At 34.3% G+C, this 19,924-nt stretch overlaps 1 protein-coding gene across 1 annotated transcript in view; it reads left to right on the forward strand.

Annotated features, from left to right (window-relative positions):
• The first annotated feature begins 3,686 nt into the window (after nt 1-3,686).
• LOC107187090 (tyramine receptor 1-like) overlaps nt 3,687-19,924 on the forward strand; it is a 32,158-nt gene continuing 15,920 nt past the window's right edge. Inside the window, exons 1-2 of the mRNA XM_015575094.1 lie at nt 3,687-3,845; nt 12,221-12,358. Coding sequence (XP_015430580.1) covers nt 3,687-3,845; nt 12,221-12,358 — 297 coding nt within the window. The remainder of the gene's footprint in view (nt 3,846-12,220; nt 12,359-19,924) is intronic.

Raw genomic sequence — 19,924 nt, forward strand, 5'->3', positions numbered from 1 at the left:
GATGTTTATACGCTTATACCATTTTCTAAATTGCAAAACGTATTAACATAAAGGTTTCAATAGAATTTAATAACATTTAGTTACAGTAAAATCTTGATGAGTCTTCGAAGGCTCCTCGGCACTGAACGTTAAATATTTCATAAACTAATGGCCACATGCGACTGAAACAAATATCACTGGCTTCAGAATTCCAAGCTGTGTTAAACCTCATTAAAAAGTCAACGTTACATCTGGGGACATCTCCTTGTCAGTGCCGAGGAGCCTTCGAACACTCATCGATGATTTACTGTATTATTATTACCGTAATAAAGTCGTTACTCCAGGATTTAAAGTTCTATCCACTTCTAATTTTTATACATTAACATTCCAGTATGTGAATTTGCATAAACTTCCGCAGTCTATTTATGAATCTCAATGTGTTACTACACAATGACTAAATCAAATAATACGGTAATTTACCAACATTTTCACAAACTTGAAGATGTTATTATCCAATGACCAATATATCGAATTTACAAAAAAGATAACCTCTCGACTTCTCGTGCAAAGCTACTTTACATTCGTTCGAACAATAAAATTCCGTATAATCCACATTACGTTCAATATGGCTGTCGTCCATATTCTACATAATGTTGATGGATTACCCCCTGTTGATGCAACGAAAACACGAGGAGACGCAATACTTGAAGTATTGTACCAGTACAATTCAGAAGTTTTAGCCTGGAGAGCCGTTTGTCCATAGCGTTTAACTTATGTACGAGAGAGGATCCCCTCTTATCTTTTGTGAATTGCATTATTTTCCTCTGACGTCTCCCCATTAAACGTTTCTCCTGTTTGCGATCCTCTGGATCCTCCTGTAATATACACACGGGGAATTTGCATTCGGTAATTCGTTTCGAATGTATACATACACGTACGTACACGTAACATTAACATGTTTCTTGAAAAGTTGCCTGTCAATTGTAGCTCGCCGTTGTATGAATATGAATGAAGGACGAATACCGCGGAAAAATATGAGCTTTGCGCTTACGTGGCGGAGATGATGGATGAATAATGCGGAACTTTCGACTACGGAGATTGAGGGAAAGAAACATTTGTACGTACTTGCGACTTGCATGCTTGATAAGCGGACGAGGAACTACTGCTTTTCTTTTTTACTGTGCCAGTCAACGTACATTAGCAACAATAATTACTTTTTTCAATGAATAACTAACTTTTCTCAATACAGTGAGATATCGATGAGTGTTTGAAGGCTCTACGGCATTGACAAGTAGAGGTTCCTGGGTGTAACGCTGACTTTTTAATGAGTTTCTGCAAAATAACCTTTTTCGAAGTGATTTGTAAAGACAGATGTGAAGACTGTATTTTATTTTATTTTTGAAGGATATTGTTGTTACAAGAATAGGACAGCAAATGTATTAGGTCTGACGTTAACGTTACCATTTATCATATTTCACATAGTCGTATACCCTATGAGTGTATATAATTCGCAGTCTATTAATGAGGTTTAGCACAGTGATAGAGCTTAGACTTCTGAAGCCAATGATATTTGTTCAGCCGCATATGGCCATTAGTTTATGAAATATTTAATGTTCAGTGCCGAGGAGCCTTCGAACATTTATCGATGATTAGCTGTAATTACTATATTTCAATAAGGAAAACTATCGTTTCTACTGCTATTTATTGAATTGAATAGCTTTCTTTGAATAGTTTAGTATTGTTAAATTACACAGTCCAAACCTCGTATCAATATCCCCTACGGTTCAAAAGTTATATCAAAATGTCACTGGATTTTTCAATTCCAACCACTGTGCGCCGCAGAGTGACATAGCCCAGAGATGGGACTCAATGGGACTGAATGAACGTTTTGTTTAGTTTTTCCTGGCGGATAGGGTAGGAAAAAGTTAGGGTGGTCGCCGTTGAGAGGCGAGGTAAGCAGCAGAGTGGTTCCGAACGTGACACAAGTCGGAGGCGTAGAACTATATGTATACATATACTGTGTTACATCAAATATACATATTAATTTTAATTACACTTGCTAATTTAATCACGTAACCTTTCCAATCCCACACATATAATAAACGATTTGCGGTCGCCCCTTAGTTTGGCCGCCCTGGTGTGGGGTCACCTTCTGCACCTCCGCCAGGAACGGCCCTGCGTACAAATATTTATTAGTGCTACTATGTGAACCTTCATGTAATAAATATCCACTTTTGAAGATTGTATTATGACATATATACAACTGTGGTTTTCCTAAACCAATTATCTGAAAAGCCGCTTGTCAGAACAGATTTATCTTCCTATTAGTTCGGATTGTCGACGTTCTACTGCGGTTGACCCATTTTAAATCAAATTTATTTTTACTATGGCCAGTTGAATTGCGGAATTTCGTTGTAAAAATGTCCAATAATGGAGATTTCAAAATAAGGATCATGGAAGAAGAATAGATTAATATGAATGAAAAGTAAAATTGACTCAAGTCTTAGCCATCTTCTGTAAAATACTACTAATGTTTTTATTTCTGAACTATAATGCAGCGATTTAAAATTCTCCACCTATAATACTTTAAAATAAACTATCGAACTTTAATTTATTAAACTAATGTATTCAATGGTAATCTAATTGATATTGCCAGGCCTCGTGACTCGTAACGAAACCGTTTAATATTAATTGCATCGAGTTTCCCATGCATTCGTAGCAGATTGAGCAAAATCAATTAAAATTGTAATTTATCAATTTGTCAAGTGCTCTAATTACAGTTGAAAAATATTTTGATCTAAATGATCATAAATAACAGTTAATTGCAATTAGTAAAAAATTGCAATCGGAATAGTAATTATTAAGATTACTCCAATGAAATGTATTCGTAGGAGTCATTTTACAAACACTTTGGGTCGTTCACATTCGCAGGGAATAAACCATTTGTGTGTACATACTTTCAGATATTTTTTACATTCTTTAAAAATCAAATATATATATAAATAAATATATATAAAAATAAAAATATATAAACACATGAATAGAGAAGTAAATAAGTTTATTTATTATTTAGTACTTAACAGAATTTTCTTTGTACTTTACGTTTGTCTGTGTAATTGTTCATACTTTATTGTTGGAATATTTTGAACCCTGCTCCAACTACATTTGAAAAGAGAAAATTCTATATAAAGTTAGTAACTAAATATTTTTTAACTACAATGATCACGGACCGTAACTTGCAATTCATTTTAAATTTTATTCGGAAGTATTAATTATTAATTGATGAAAATTTTCTTCAACTTCTATCTGTGCTAGTGTGAATCGTTATTTTCGACAAGGATACTCACAGAACAGCTTTATTAAGGAAATAAATTTTCAATACTTTAATCTACAAGCATTTAACCAACACACCATTAATGTTGTCTTATGTAAACATTTCTACTCTGTAATTCTTTGTGATTTGACAGTTCTGTGACCGTAATTTCGCCCCATGATCGGTGTACCGTAAAATGTATTACCCGATTGATACGAAAAAAAATAATTGGCAGAAGTGATTTCTCTCGAGGCGAATCCGCGCGCGTTCCTTCGATGCATCGCATCGGCCGGTAATCATGTTGAAAAATTTATATTTCAGGAAGCTTTACGACGCTCGAAAATGCGGAGGTTGGTGAGCCGAGGTCATCGTCAATGGACCGGGGGTAAGCACCATGGCGAATCAAACGGGCAATTACTATGGGGACATTTATCAGTGGAATCACACGGTGTCCATGGACGGCCACGGAGACGCGCAAATGGAATATTACCTGCCGAATTGGACGGACCTTGTTTTAGCGGGACTGTTCACCATGTTGATCATCGTCACTATAGTAAGCAATGATTAGATCCGTCGGTCATTCAAAGGCGCCCCATCATTCACTAGTTCTACCGCCTATAATTTCACGCCCCTCCACAAAGATGCTGCTCCGGTCGAACACAGTATAGCATGTGTACAAATGACTAATCCACTGTTTTTTCTCCAGATTCGATATTAGTTGAAATCACGGACTTTTATATTATATAGATACTACATATAACTGCTAACTCCTGAAATATCGCTTATATTAATGTTCTCAAGATGCATCGACTAAAAGTATCCCAGTCTGCACATGTGCAGGAACAATGTGATAATATAATTAATACACTCTTCATAATACAGGTATTCTAATCTATATGCTTTTTGAGGACATTTTATATAAGTTAACCGTCTAGTATTTAATAGAAGTATCTGCTTGAAATGGAAGTCAGAAATATACAATGTCTACAAATTTCTGCCGTTTGAAATAACTGTCAAACGGTGGATGATACGAAGAAATAGTAACAACGTTTTTCTATCGTTTTTATTGTAGATTATAATAATGGAAATAAACAATTTTTCGTTAATAATTCCCAAAGTTAATTGAAAGTGACCTTGCATTTTTTTATCTAAATAGTGTGACCTTCGTGTGACCTTGAGAACGAAAAGACCACAAATGTTTGGGAGTAAGATTTAAATAATGAGATAACTACGACAGAAGGATTAATGCAGAAAATTTATTTTAACAAATTCTGAAAGTAACAAAATTTTTGTAGACGATAAACGAACGATTCTCTGCTCGTCCTTACAGTTTCCTTACTATGGTGTGTTTTTTTTAAGAAGAGCCCTCGAGGGTCGCCCTGCCTCGGCGCGTGGCCTGGCGGGGATCCAACGCGAGCTACGTATTTCGTGCGACGTTGTCACGGTCTCAATGCTACTGGGTATCTCTTTCCATCCTCCGGCACTTCGGCACGAGAGCCTCTCGCTCAGACGCTCGATAAACCAACTTCCTTCTTTACCCTGCGATTTCCACGTGCACCGTTTAATAACCTACGTATTAATTTAATCCCTTTTTAATATGTTGCTCAATGTTTGGGTACAATACATTCTTTCAAAAGAAATAAACTTTTTCTTATTCATGTATTTTAACTCTTGACGTGTGAAAACGTTCAGCGTCTCGTCAACATTCTCCGCCATTTCCAGACAATGGATGATTGACGGGCGCGTGCCAAACGCAGTCCCCACTACTTGTGATTTTAGGTAGCTCCTTCTCGAGAAGTTTGTAATACGTGCGATGGAGACAGACGACCGTAGACGAGGACGCACGTCGACGGTCGAACGTCATTGGCCAAGACGCGAAGAGTGAGAGAGACCCAAGCGCCGAAGACGTGTTATGACGCGACAACACCGCGAAAAGTCGGGCCTACCTCCCAAGCATCTTCTTTCGTGAAACAGAACAGAGTACATGCAGTTCTAATACGTCCTCTCAGAGTTTCTGGTGTTGTGAAAATATCGTCATTAGAGCTATTGTGACATTTTGGGATTTTTTGTAATCAAGGTCACATGAAGGTCACACTATTGAGATCGTTGGAGTGGTCTAGGCGTCCACTATTACGCTACGATGATAAAAATATTGGAAAACTGACAAAGGGAAGAACACGTTGAGATGAAAAACATTCTTGATAACTTCATTGGTAAAAAGACACTTGCTAAATACATATATTGATGAAAACACATTGTGCCGCTTGCGAGTCGACGGACGCATGCCAGCGACGCACGCTCCACCACTCACGGCGCGGCGGAACCATTCAGTCCCGTATCGCAGTCGGGTCCCTATCGTTTAGTCCCATTAAAAAAATGGTAAGACACCTCCAAATAACTTTGAATACCTTTTTAATATTAGACTTTCTTTAATATTAAATGGAGTCACAAATAAAATTTGATTCCTCGTTTTCAAGTTTACTTGCGTTCAAGACGATTAACTTTCATCTACAACATAATGTGCATTATTAATACTATTAAGACTGTGCATTTTATATATTTATAGCCTATAGAATCCTGTTAAATACAATAGATAATGAAACTTTCATCAGATGTAACGAGTTTCCCATTTGATTCTGAACCCAATAAGATACTTAAAAAAAACAACAAATTCATACACTTGCTCTGTTTTTTATGAATTCCTTTACAAAATGTCAGTTTACATGAACATTCGCAGTCTATTTATTATATTTGACCATTATTATTCAGCTTCAGAATCTTTATCGTTATTTTTCATTTAATTTTCTGAGGAGTATTCTTAAATAGTCTTCCACGTCTAATGCTATTTTTAGCAATTACAGAGAATGAATTGAATTTGAACCCTGTTGAGTGTTTAGTAAAAAAGAAAAAATAGTGGAAACCTAGTAATTAGTTGGATGCCTATGTAACTTGAAAAGATTACCTAGATAGATGCGATTTAATTTTGTTGAGCATCACGTAACAAAATAGTTCATTTCTTTCTATAAAACTACGGTATCCCATTCCATGTCAGGAAATATCACACATTGGCGAGAAAGAACGAAGAATTACAAAAAAAATGATAAGTAATTTGTGACATTTTTAAAAAATTAGTCTAAAATAAGCAAATCTGCGTATGTATAAATTTGCTAAGAAGTGTTTGTTATATATTTAAGAATGAGTCAGTTATCGACGATTCGTAAAAAGTAGGAATCCAAGTGATTAACAATTTCCTTTTTACACAATTTCATTCGTTTAGCAGCTCAATTTGAATGATATTTTTGCAATGGTATTTTCATTTTTACGTGAAACCAAAGATTTAACGGTATATTAAAGTTTCGACTGATATTCTTGAAAAAAGTTCATTTAGGTGGAATCCATTTTCCTACATTTTCTTCATCTCGGTACGGAAGATTCAATATAAAATACAAATATTGAGCTGAGGAAACCTAAAAGTTTCAGCAAATATACAGTAACATTCAAAAGTTTTAGACTTGCAAACTCGTCTTGCGTTTTATTGAAAAGCGTTCAGCATTCAAGGAAACATATTCCTACGATTTTTTTCTGCCCACAACCATTTTGCAGCGAGTTTTATAGCTTTGTTCGAATTTACATTGTTCATTTGAGAATGACGTAATTTATAATCCATACGTAAATTTTGTAGTGAGGTATAATTATACGTATCGCTCATTTGCTGCAATAACAGCATGACTCCAAAATCAGAATTGTAGGGAGAACGAGTTTGAATGTTTTGATCGTTATAATTTTGTACGAACATCATATTACGAAGGTGACTGTCCTGACCTGGCAAGTTTTGGAAGCTCACAAACAGAAATCAACCGATAAAAAGTACAGAAAAAGAAACATTTCTAGACTAAAATTCCAAAACTGGCAATATAATAAATCATATAGCAAATGGATTTAATGTTGTCGTAGAGCTTTAATGTCTGTAGTCTAAGGTCGTAAGATAAAGTGTCTGTTTGAACGCTTTAAGGGGTCATGCTCAGTCAGAAATTTTCAAAAAAATCGATTTTTCACTTTCTGCATTTTCTTTAAGTACAACATCTCGAGAATATTCTGTGCAAGTTTCATGGTAATTCAATTAAAAATGACAGAGTTACAGGCGTTAAAAAATGAACATATTATATAAGTGTAAGCTTGACTTGAAACTTTAAACGCGTTTTTCTCGAAACTACATTTTTCAAAACGGTGATCAATATTTCTCGAAAACTACTGTGTCTATTTACATGAAGCCTTTTGCGCCTTATTTCAAATCAGACAAACTTGTCCTTGAACGAAGGATTCTTTTGTTCGTTCCATACTTTTTTTTTAATTGACCACAAACGAGTGATTTTTTAGGTGAAAATCGCACTTTTTCAGGAAAACGTTTGCTACTTTGTTCCTAATCAATATTTCGAAAAACCCCACGTTCAAGGACAAGATTGGTTCTTCCATTACATAAATCTTACTGAATTTTTAATTTCAGATGAACCGTTACGAAGTTACAGTGATCACGGCAGACCACTTTTTGTGAAGAGACATCCGGGAGATCGCTCACCATTTATTTACTAATAAATATTTTTAAATAAAAAAATTACCTTATAATTTAGAAACTGCAATCTTTAAAGCACAAACACATTTTTTGAAAAAGGTCTTATAGTTTTCGGTAAAAAAATTCCCAAAGAACACTCTTTTTTCGGCCTCCTGACTGAGCATGACCCCTTAATAAATACCTATAGGGTAGAGGGCCCCAACTTCTAAAACATGAAGTGGGTTTCTTCCACTTTACGAGTCATATCTATACATATACAGACAGATACTTACTTGAAAGTTTTTATTTGTTTTCGAACTTTTTCTTCGTGATTTATAATACATAAGTTATATTGCCCGATTATTCGCAGGTGTTGTAGCGTTGGGGTAACGGCCATGGTTTCGATCGTGACGACCAGAGTTCAAACACGTCCCCTCCAAAAATCATTTTGACGTATTTGGATGCTGGCCGTCACGATAGAACCCGTGGACATTACCCCGGCGACGCTACAACACCTGCGAATAATGGGGAAACGTAACTTGTACTTAAGTCACGCGGAAAACTTCGAAAACAAATAACTTAAAAACTTTCGTGTGTCTGCCCCTATATGGCGGACGATTTGTAAAGACGATGAAGATTGCTGCACGTTCTACAAGTTTCATTATAATCGGCAACCCAAAGTTGGGGTCCTCTTCTTGTTAGAGTACATTGTATTACTCAACATGAAAGCTTGATACAGTTTAGTAACTTGCACTATTTTCAATGTTCGCTTTCTAATAATAAACTGCCTGATCATATTTTGAGTTATCACGAGCCTGTGGATCTTCATGCAAAATAAAATTTCATGAAATAATTTACAAAAACAGAATTAAAAACGGAAACTTCTTTCTTTTTAATAGGAAGTTTATCGGGTTCAGAATAAAATATAAAATATATTAAACCCGATGAAATGTTTGTCTTCTATTCTATTCCATATAGCTTTTTATGCTATAAATACATAAAATCCACTGTCTAGTTATCGCTTCATTTATGTGCTAATGAGTTATTTTTTACTTGAAATGGGTATACTAGATACAAAGCATTCACAGGCCATGGTGACCAACTTCACTTTTTGAATTTTTTCAAATTGTAGTGCAGAAGCACTTGATTGGTGTTAAACTTTGTGACTTTATTAATTTTTTCTACTTATTGTTTTGTGGAGTCACTATGTCAAATGATTGGTTTATATAGACTGCGGATTTTATGCATTTGTAGCATACAGGGTTCTTCAGAATTTAATATAGGTACTTAAGAGTTTGATAATGTCTAAAGATATTTTTATTTTATTTAGAACTTACTGGAACAGTAAACAAAGAAAACAAATTTCCGACTCCGGTTCATGTAAAATAGCCCGTAAAAATCGATATTTGTATAAACATCTGCAGTCTAACCATGTAAAACGTATTTGTAACAATATCAACAATTGGAACATGTACATACGAACATAATGAGAATTATCAATTACGATAATATACGTAGTCATAATTATTATATTGCTTATTTCGTTGCTCTTTATCATATTCCTCTTCTGTATTGCAGGTTTCGTTTCCATGTTTAACTCTACGTAGGCAAAAACAAAAATTTTTCAGACTCTGTAGTCAAACTGGGTCGTTTATGTTCAAACCTAATTGTTTTACTTTCTCAGGTTTTTAAAAAGTCTGAAAAAATCCCAGGATATTTATCAAAGTCTCTACTACATTATACAATAGTTCGCTAGGTCAAATGTTTAAAGCTTTTTTCCAATAAAAATAAAAATTCGGAGGAACGTTCGGGAAAAATGGGAATTCGCTAGGATCGTCAACGACCCATACTGCCCACGGTAGATTAAACATGTCACGATCACTTATCTGATGAGTTTCGTAATTGTCTCACTCGTCTTTTACGTTATTCTTATCGGAATTTCTGCCCCTGGCAGTAACTTATTTCACGCCTTTTTAGCACATTATGTTGCGAGAAAATCTTTTATTATATAAATACATACACTGATGCACTGGATTATTCATAGGATATTGTTCATAACGTTAGAAATATAAAACTGCTCTGAAATTGAGCGTAAATATATGACTGAATACCCATAAGGTTTTTATTTGTTGCGTTTGATTTTTTAAGTTGACATTCGGAAAACAAAATGGTACCTCATGTTTGGCTAATTTCCTTTACCAAAAATAAAGAAAATTAAAGACAGAAGAAAGAAACAGTATTCATATTCTTGTAAATAGCACAGTTCAGTGTAAAGTATAATTTCTGTTAATAAACCTAACCCAGAACTAATCGAAACATGTTAACTTCAAAGCAAAAGTAGTGAAGCAGTTCAAATTGTCACGACCCAACCTATTATTATTTAGTTCGCATTTAACATGATTTACATCCAAACCCAATTCGCTTGTACATATATTGCACATTCATTGTCTGGCATCGTTCTCTTGACAATGGTCGCTAGTCGAGATTCTCCAAACGCAAATTTACTGAGAATTAACTGTCACTAACAACAATTTGTCAATTGCAGAACTGGTAAAGTTGAGTACAGGCGTTTTATCTTCAACGAAATGATTATAAAAGCGTCTTCATTAAAGTTTACTTTAATTAATCTATTAAGTCGTTGCACATGAAATAGCCGATTTTACTGGTAGGCACATTTGACGTCACTTTTATGAATGAAAATTGTTAACATCGCTCCTCTCATTATTGCAAAATTACACAGCGTCCTCTATTCGTTTAAAGGTACTATTTAACATAGAAATGAAACCAATCGTGTCAAATTCTAAAGTTAATTAAGATAGAGAATTAATCTCAATTAAATTCGCATATTTCCTGTGCGTGCATTACAAGATTGACATTTAAACCAAATTCATAAATAATTTTCATAAAGATGCAACTAGATTTCTGCGAAAAGTACTACTTACAAGGGAACATACCGAATTGACAATCGCCAATTTTGATGCAATTCTGTGTGATTGTAGTTCTCACAAAAAATATTGGACACGTATCTTTTTAGCTGCTCTATGAACTGTATTCGGTCGAATTTCTCGGAACCTATTAGAGATAGAAAAACAGTATAAACTGTAATATTGCGTGTTTTTTTTATAAGAAATCCAACTATGTGATTGAATTCCAGAATAATACATTTGTTTAAACAATTTCTGTTCAAATATTAATTGATTTTCTTGTACATTTGTATGTAAAAACTATATTGCCAAATATAAAATACGGTTAAATTGAAGTTTTGATGTTTGCATTATTAAAAACAATATTGTATCTGAAATTTTTTCGCATTTTCTGTAAAATGGAGTACTTGAATTCGTATAATGAGAAAGATAGTACACTTTTTCAAGTTTTGCGTAATTATATTACAGTATGCTTTGCTGGTTGATCCTCAAATGGTTAAAATTAAGGCTGCAGTTATAAGAGTTACCTGCAACGCGCACTGCTGTAAGTCGGCGTAAAAGGTACATTACATAGGTAAGGTGTAACGAACAAGCGATGATCGATCAATTCACGATTGTAAAACATTTATTAAACAGACAGTTGAACCAAAATGGCTTCGAACATTTAAAAAGCTGTGTCTTGAAACATTTCATCTTGAACAAGATGCGCGAAAATTTGAAATACTGTACCTTTTTTAATAATGCGAAAATCAAAATTTCAAGTTATTCGTATTTAATATTTGGGTACGTAGTTTTCATATACAAATGTACAAGAAAGTCGATTAACATTTGACCAGAAAAATTAACAAAATATGCTTGTTTTTTAAATTAACTGTTTAAACAAATGGATTATTTTGGAATCAAATCACATAGCTGGATGTCTTATAAAGGAGCACATATATTGCAGGTTATAGCGTTTTTCTATCTCTAATAGTTTCCGAGATATTGGACTAAATAGAGTTCACACCCCTAACTTTGAGGGCTGTTTTCACCACTCTAACGTGGACAAGAGCAGCTAAAAAGAATACTTATCAAATATTTTTATGAGAACCACAATCTTACACAGTTCCATCAAAATCGGCAATTGACAATTTGGTATGCTACCCCCTTAGTGTTGACAATACGTACAATTAGCGAAAAAGTGATAGTTGAAAGTGTTTTCGAAGAGTCATCTTCAAATTCAGTACAATAATTGTGTAAGAATACGTTGACTAATAACTAATAACATTCACATAATGTTCAATTTAATATGAAGTGCCGGTATTAAAATGGCCATTTCATGGGCAACAATCTAATATGAAACAAGCGAAATGGATGAAAGTAATAAAGTAGTGAAATGTGTATGAAAAACTAGACATTCTATTCATCTGTACTGATTCAGCTGAAATGTCACACGTGTTTTCTGTTGCATCGCAGGTAGGAAACACCCTAGTAATTGCCGCTGTAATAACAACTAGGCGCCTAAGGTCCGTGACTAATTGTTTCGTATCCAGTTTGGCCGCTGCGGATTTATTGGTTGGCCTGGCTGTCATGCCACCGGCAGTGTTGCTACAGGTACATAAACGGTGTATTTCAGCGGCGTAGAAATGTAGAAAGATATTTACGGATGGGAGCCGGGGAAACGTCGTGAGTACGTGACACAAGAAACTTGGAAACTCGAATTACATACCTTCGTATTCATGCCTCGTCCCATGAAATTAGAATTGTTGGGAAGCGAGTCGGTAGCTAGTTATTAAATCTGCATATGGCAGCAACGCGTAGAACTCCTTACTGTGCAGAATGACGGACGATGTTTATTAAATTTAAGGGACCGTTCTAGAGCTTTCGGACAACAGCGTGGAAACACTTGTAAAATTTTAGTTTGAATAAAGTTAATCGGATAAGTGAACAATAAATAATTGCGAAATGTAAATTCACAATTTCCAATACCAATATTTAACAATTCAAATGGAGCAGAATTGTTAATTCTGTACTGGAAACTTTACTACGTTAATAATATATAGATAGTATTGAAATTAATTAAAATCTTCATCTCATTACGTTTTTCCAAACTAAGAGATGCTATATATGTATGTATAAACATCAGCAGTCTACTAATGAAAAAAGAAATACGTTGAATAAAATAGTTTTTAGCTCTGGATCTTCATTGATTTTAATTTAAGCTTTCGTTGTGTTATGTATTTACTAGTGCATTTACTTAAGTGCATAGGGATGTCGTTTTGAAAATTGGTGTGAATCAATAGAAAAGGTACGATTTTGTTAATCTTGTATTTAAGAGTTATTATTCAACTTAACACATTGTTTGTGGAGCACGTATGTAGTACGTTTTTCGTACACTGTCGATAGTTTCCGGAACAAGTACCTATTATGTAGTACGTCTTTCATATATCATTTGGAATTGAACGGTACCGTACCATAAAACATTTCTGAAGTTTTAAATATATTGTTTTGTATAAAATATAACCTCATAAACCAATTTTTAAACCGAAAAATGTAATATTTAGCGTTTGTTTACTGTTAATCTTAAAAAAATATCTGGTATTTATAAATAATGTATTTTGAGAGAAAGCCATCAAGGGAATAGTAAAAAAAGATTAAATAAAAAATTAAAAAATCACAGTGAATTAGTAATTGGGGCGACTTCTTGAAATACCTTGCTAACGCATCCAAGTCGCCAAACATAACGTGACCCGTGCCACGTCGTCAGGTGAAACGCGCAAGATAGCTCGCATACAATGTGTTAAAAATCTTTAATATCATTATTTCCATTCCATTTTCTCAATAGTATTCGTAACTACTCTCTGACATCTGATGTCAGTTTTGTTAATCACAGAGGCGGGATAATATACTGGATTTAAACAATGTTGCATGTCAATTCATTAATTCAAGCAAAACATCGTTCGCAGTTATTGTAACGAATAGTTTGAGGATCTAAATGTATCCTTCTAATGTCTCACTTTTATTATTACTTGCCATAGTGGGCCATAGTTTTCTTGCTCATAGTATAATATTAAAAAGTGTTCCCATTTTTTTTTTACATTTTTTATGTTGAACATTTATAATAATGGAAAGGAATCATAATATTAAGTTTAAACTGTTATTTTCTTTTGTTGTTGTATCTACTTTTACGAAAAACACTTCGAAATTAACAGAAGTGTATTAACAGAATATGTATAAAGTCCGTCAAGTCGTTAATTCGGCATAATGTTTCATTTAAAATTTCTTTAAAATTCTCTTCCACTGTACATGTTTTATTACAAAAATCTTAACGAATATTTCGTCATAGAGAAGAAACATTACTACATAACAACCATTATTTTCGTTTGTCTAAAGTCTAAACTATGATTACACATCATACATTCATCTACCTAATATTTTTTATAACACGTTAATTATTATAAACGTCAGTGTACTGCTGCTTACCATGTACTACTCCCCAAATTTAAGTAATATAAGTCAATGATAATACAGTCAGAATCTTTTTTTCTATGTCTCCAACGAAAAATACAAACTGTTCATCGAAGAATATTATAACTATTATTCCTATGCAAATGAACATACCTAGGTATCGGAGAACGTTACAGTGTTTCCAGAAAAAAACATTCATGCAATATGTCACGCCATATGAGACAACATACCTGCAGTTACGAGCTGTGGCTGCGCAAGGATAGTTAGTTGGCACTCCTCCTGCCTGACGCTTCTCTGACAATCAAAATATTTTTCTGTCATATATCATTTTGGTTAGAAAATAAATACAAGATCTGAGGAGAATTTTATCGTCTGTATGCCTCTTACATTTTTGTTTTATTTATGTTTATTTCCATATTACTTTGGTAAACAACGGCTGTTATGTTTGGATTAGGAACATAACAGTGCCCTTAACACAAACGATTTCTATTTTTATTCCTACGGGGTGTTAGGAAAATTCTATCGTTTGTATGTTTCTAACTTTTTTGTTGTATGTTTATTTCTACATTAATTTTAGAAATAATGGCTATTACGTTTTATCAGGAGGCTGAAAGTTATTAATTAACCAAGTATTTGGTGTATCTATGGTATATAAGGGTACGTAAAACGAAATAAAACAAAAACTTTAACAGGGATTAATAACATTTCTGTAAGTAACTCAAAGAAATGCTATTCTTTTCTTCCGATTTATGTTTTTTTTTTACAGAATCACCTACTGTTAAAAATTGAATATAGCGACAAATCAAAGATTTTTGAAAGAAGGAAATATCTGCATTTCAGAATTCTCTATGGAGAAATGAGAAATAGAAAGGGAGATAAAGCGACTGTAATGGTATGAGGATCAGTGCAACTTGTGTGTTATAGTCTGTTTATCGAAAGAAGATTCCTGGGAGGTAGGCCCCGCCTCGGCGCGTGGCCTGGAGGGGATCCAACGCAAGCTGTGTATTTCGTGCGATAGATACTCCGTAATCCAACTTCTTTCTTTACCCTGCGATTTCCACGTGTAGTGTTTAATAATCTATGTACAGTAGACACTCGTTTCCCGCGCCACCGTTATCTGCACGAAAGCCACGCCCCTTGCTCACACGTATTTCTCACACACGCGCGCGTACTCTACAACGGAACACTGTTATAATAATGTACATACTGTTTTAATAATGTTTTTATTGGTGCAATAGATATTGGTATAATGAATATTAGTGGTAATTTGATTGCTTCTTGTCTCGCGGATCAGACGTACTGGGTAAAAGATGCTAACCAAGCTAGACATTTGCTACTAAAATATGTCACGAATTATTACCTTTTTCACATAATACCTTAATACTTTATTACGCAGAATATTTGGAAGAATCAATTTATGTAATAAAAGTATTTTATTCCATAATATTTCAATATTATTATTAAAAATAACATAATTAACTTTGAAAACTTAGAAGATACTCCACCTACGAAAAACTTGTTACGGCTAAGTAATAGTCCTCTTCATACTGAACAACTTCTGTGAATGAACTTTTCTGATATCTCTCAAAATAACGGAGATAATTAGTGTAACCGTAAAATGCGCATATTCAGCCTACCCTACATGTAGCTGCGAGCACGACTGAAGTAGACCAGAGTGGTGGGGAAAGCGCTCGGGTAATTGGCGTACGTTTATTGCATAATTCCTGAAATTCTGGCCCTCTACAGCCCCGAAATATACAATAAACAGGCGGCCACTGTAATAATCTACGTATTAATTTAATCCCATTTTAATATGTTCTTCAATATTTGGGTACAATACATTCTTTCAAAGGAAATAAACTTTTTTTTATTTATGTATTTTAAATCTTGACGTGTGAAAACGTTCAGCGTCTCATCAACATTCTCCGCCATTTCCAGGCAATGGATGATTGACGGGCGCGTGCCAAACGCAGTCCCCACTACTTGAGATTTTACGTAGATCCTTCTCGAGAGGTTTGTAATTAGTGATGGGATTTGGAACGCTTCGAATCGATTCGAAACTGTCTTGAATTCGAGCGACAAATTCGAATCGCTTCGAATCTGATTCGAAGCTACAAAAGTCTTGAAAGTCTTGAACGGATTCCAAGTTCCGAGGCGATTCGAAGTCTCGAGCGGCTTCGAAGTCTTGAACGGATTCGAAGTCTTGACCAGATTCGAAGTCTTGAACGGATTCGAAGTCTTGAGCAGATTCGAGTCTTGAACGGTCTTGGAAATCTTGAGGAAAATGTCTTTTAGGAAAGACAGTGGGGGTTGCACTCCTAAGTGGACGTGCCTTCAATGCGTTTGGTCGATTCATCACGCACAGCCTATCCATGAAAATATACAAACTCGACGACCCAGACGTCTCGCTAAGAGGCTGTGCGTAGAGAACTCCTAAGATTTCCAAGACCGTTCAAGACTCGAATCCGCTCAAGACTTCGAATCCATTCAAGACTTCGAAGCCGCTCGAGTCTTCGAATCGCCTCGGAACTTCGAATCCGTTCAAGACTTTCAAGACTTTCAAGACTTTTGTAGCTTCGAATCAGATTTGAAGTGATTCGAAGTTTTCGTCCGTGTACAGATTCGAAGCGATTCGAAGCGTTCCAAAGCGGTCCTTCTCGAGAAGTTTGTAATACGTGCGATGGAGACAGACGACCGTAGACGAGGACGCACGTCGACGGTCGAACGTCATTGGCCAAGACGCGAATAGTGAAAGAGACACAAGTGCCATAGATGTCTCGCGATCGCGACAACACCGCAAAAAGTCTGGCCTACCTCCCAGGGCTCTTCTTTAGAAAAACAGACCATAACCCGTAACACTAGCGTTCTGTACTTTCTTTCCCGTCTTTCCTCACATTATACGTTACAAAGTACTGCGAAGTTGAAAAGTCACATGAGCTGAGTAATGCTCCGAATCATAGAACTTTCGTCTCAGAGAGGTGAGAAAAAACTATATGAGATGTACTTCGGTTGCTTGGAAGTAAATATTTAAATTTTATTTTTAGACAATTTTGGTTAAGTAGGTGTAACAGTTAGTTATTACCTATTTTCTGAACCATGGTGACAAATATGTTGTCTGTGACTTCTATACATTATATTTATGCATTATCGGCAGATTAAAAGATTAATGCAAACCTTAATATTTATTAATTAGCATTAGATGGAAACAGGATATTCATTGTGAAAGTGACGCAAAAAAAACAGAACCATATTACTGCAACTATTGCCACAAACATATATCAAGCAACTATTTTCTGATTGAGTGCAGAAGATTCGAATCAAAGGCGAAAACATGAAATAAACCCTGACACTGCTCTCATTGCACAGTGTCACTTCAGGAACACAATCAATTTGCTATAGGACACAGATCTTTATTTTAAAACCTAATTACCCAAAAATATCGTAATACCGGCTGAACTTCGTCACTAATGACCTATATAGTATGTAGTCAATAGGACGTAAAAGGGTAGAAAAGAAATACTAAATCGCTGCTAATAATCATAAATGGATATACTAGAATCGAAATAGTCAGTAGTGGAATGAAATTACAATTCAGCCAATGAATTTTCATATTCGATTTTTTAACCCTTTGCACTCGGAATTTCTGATTTTCCATATATTTTGTCGCTTCAGAGACGACGGTCGAGTGCAAACGGTCAAATATTTCTTAATTATTCATCATATTAGCAAAACTATTCTGTGGAAATGAAACCAAGCGGACTTAACTCACAATCAGATCGTTTTTAATTTGTAAGATGTCATGAAGCCAAAATAAATATAATGGGAACTAACTTGCTTCTAAAATACGTTTAACATATTTACATAAACTGTATTGCAGAAGAAATATAAAAATTTTTGTATTCTTCGTTGTCGTACCTTCCTGTTCTTTACTGAATAACCTACCCGATCGATGCTCTCGCGTTTGACCAAAAATAGGAGACCAAGTAGTGCTTTAATAATTCAAAAGTAGGATTCCGAACAATTCCAAGAATAGGAGGACGTAGAATGGAAATAAGTTTTATTGGAACCATGAGAGCCGTGTATTGTGGGAGCCAACACTGTAATTATTGTCAATATAAATCACTGTGTGGATGAAAGAGACGGATGATCAGTAATTTGTATCAAGAGTAATGACTTGGACACGTAGTATACTGCGTACATTCTTCCCGATTCTCAATAAAAAATATTATTTTTCATAAGTAAATAGTTACTTGAATAGAATAATGTGCAGAAGTCCAAGTTAATATCTGTTATGGTTTTAATATAGTATATTATGTATATTCTATGAATATGTATATGTTAACAAATATCTCTAATACTGTACATATATAATTTAATAATATATTATAGATATACATATATATCTTTTAATATTATGTTTGCAGTAGACTTGTTGCTCATACACCTTACATGCAAATTTTATTGGTTTCGAGAACCTAAATTGTTGTTTGAAGAAAATAAATGAATTTATTGTATAATTTATAATGTAAATTCAATAATAGTGAACCATTCCTTCAGAACAATTCATTAAGACAAATTAAATAGTTACTGACATGTAAATAAAAACGGTTCATTAATAATAATGTCAAATACAAAATGGCCTAATATTAACTGCAAAGTATCTTTGAATTACAACAACATTCATCTGGAAAAGAAGAATTCAATAACGTTAAACACGTTGTTTAAAGTGTTGTAAATTTGATATTATGTGGTTGTTTAAAAACTTTCATTAATTCGTGTTAGACATGTTGATGTTTTATTTTGATTTTAGTTGTTCGTGTCACATACTTTTGACATGCCCCGAATAAGTTTTCCAAGGTGAGCAAACAGTGAAACATCAGATTATGAATATTCTCCAAAGTTTTTTAAGCGTTTAAGACTTCCCCAAAACTTTCTGTCTACTTCCCGATTTCTTCCTATTTAACTGATTGAGTAGCTATTTCTCAAAATGATTAATAGAATTGCAGATTTTTAAATAAGTTATTTTATAGACACCTGAATCGGAGAAAATATGTTTCATTATTTAAGGGGTTTATAAATTGAAAAATAAAATGAAAATGTGGTCTCTCCTGTTATAACGTTTTATTCTATGCAAAACGATACTGTATAAAATATTTAAAGTGTATCGGTGATTTTTAGTAACTATTAATGTAAATACAGAGTATTAGAATAAATATAACACATAATCTAAGCTGATTCCTTGTTCTAGTGCCGCAATTAATTCTAATAATTAAATAATCGATTTTTCCACGTTGCAGTTAGTAGGACATGAAATAATTAGTACGAATCAAAATAATTTCTTGTCTGTAGCATTGCAAATCTTCATTCCATCAAATAGACACGACAGAGTGCATAAGTTTACGTACAACATTGACGCGAGACGTATACACGGTGTCCCATTTAAGCCGTAAATGGACACACATCTTGTTGAACACGTTGGAATAATGGAACGTAAGAGAGTAGCAGAGGATAAAAGTAGAATGCATTAGGATATCACGGAGGAAGATTAATAGGGTAGAATGGAAACAACATTTCAGTCATTCATGTTCGGCTCGAGTGTTATATTCTCCTAGTGTATTGAAGATGTAACTTGCAATTATGTATGTCGAGGTATACAATGAATCACGAAAATATCTGGAATCAGTTTTATAATACAAAAAAATGTTTAAAATG

This window comes from Dufourea novaeangliae, unplaced genomic scaffold (genome assembly GCF_001272555.1).
Source record: "Dufourea novaeangliae isolate 0120121106 unplaced genomic scaffold, ASM127255v1 scaffold105, whole genome shotgun sequence".
NCBI classification, from domain to species: domain Eukaryota; kingdom Metazoa; phylum Arthropoda; class Insecta; order Hymenoptera; family Halictidae; genus Dufourea; species Dufourea novaeangliae.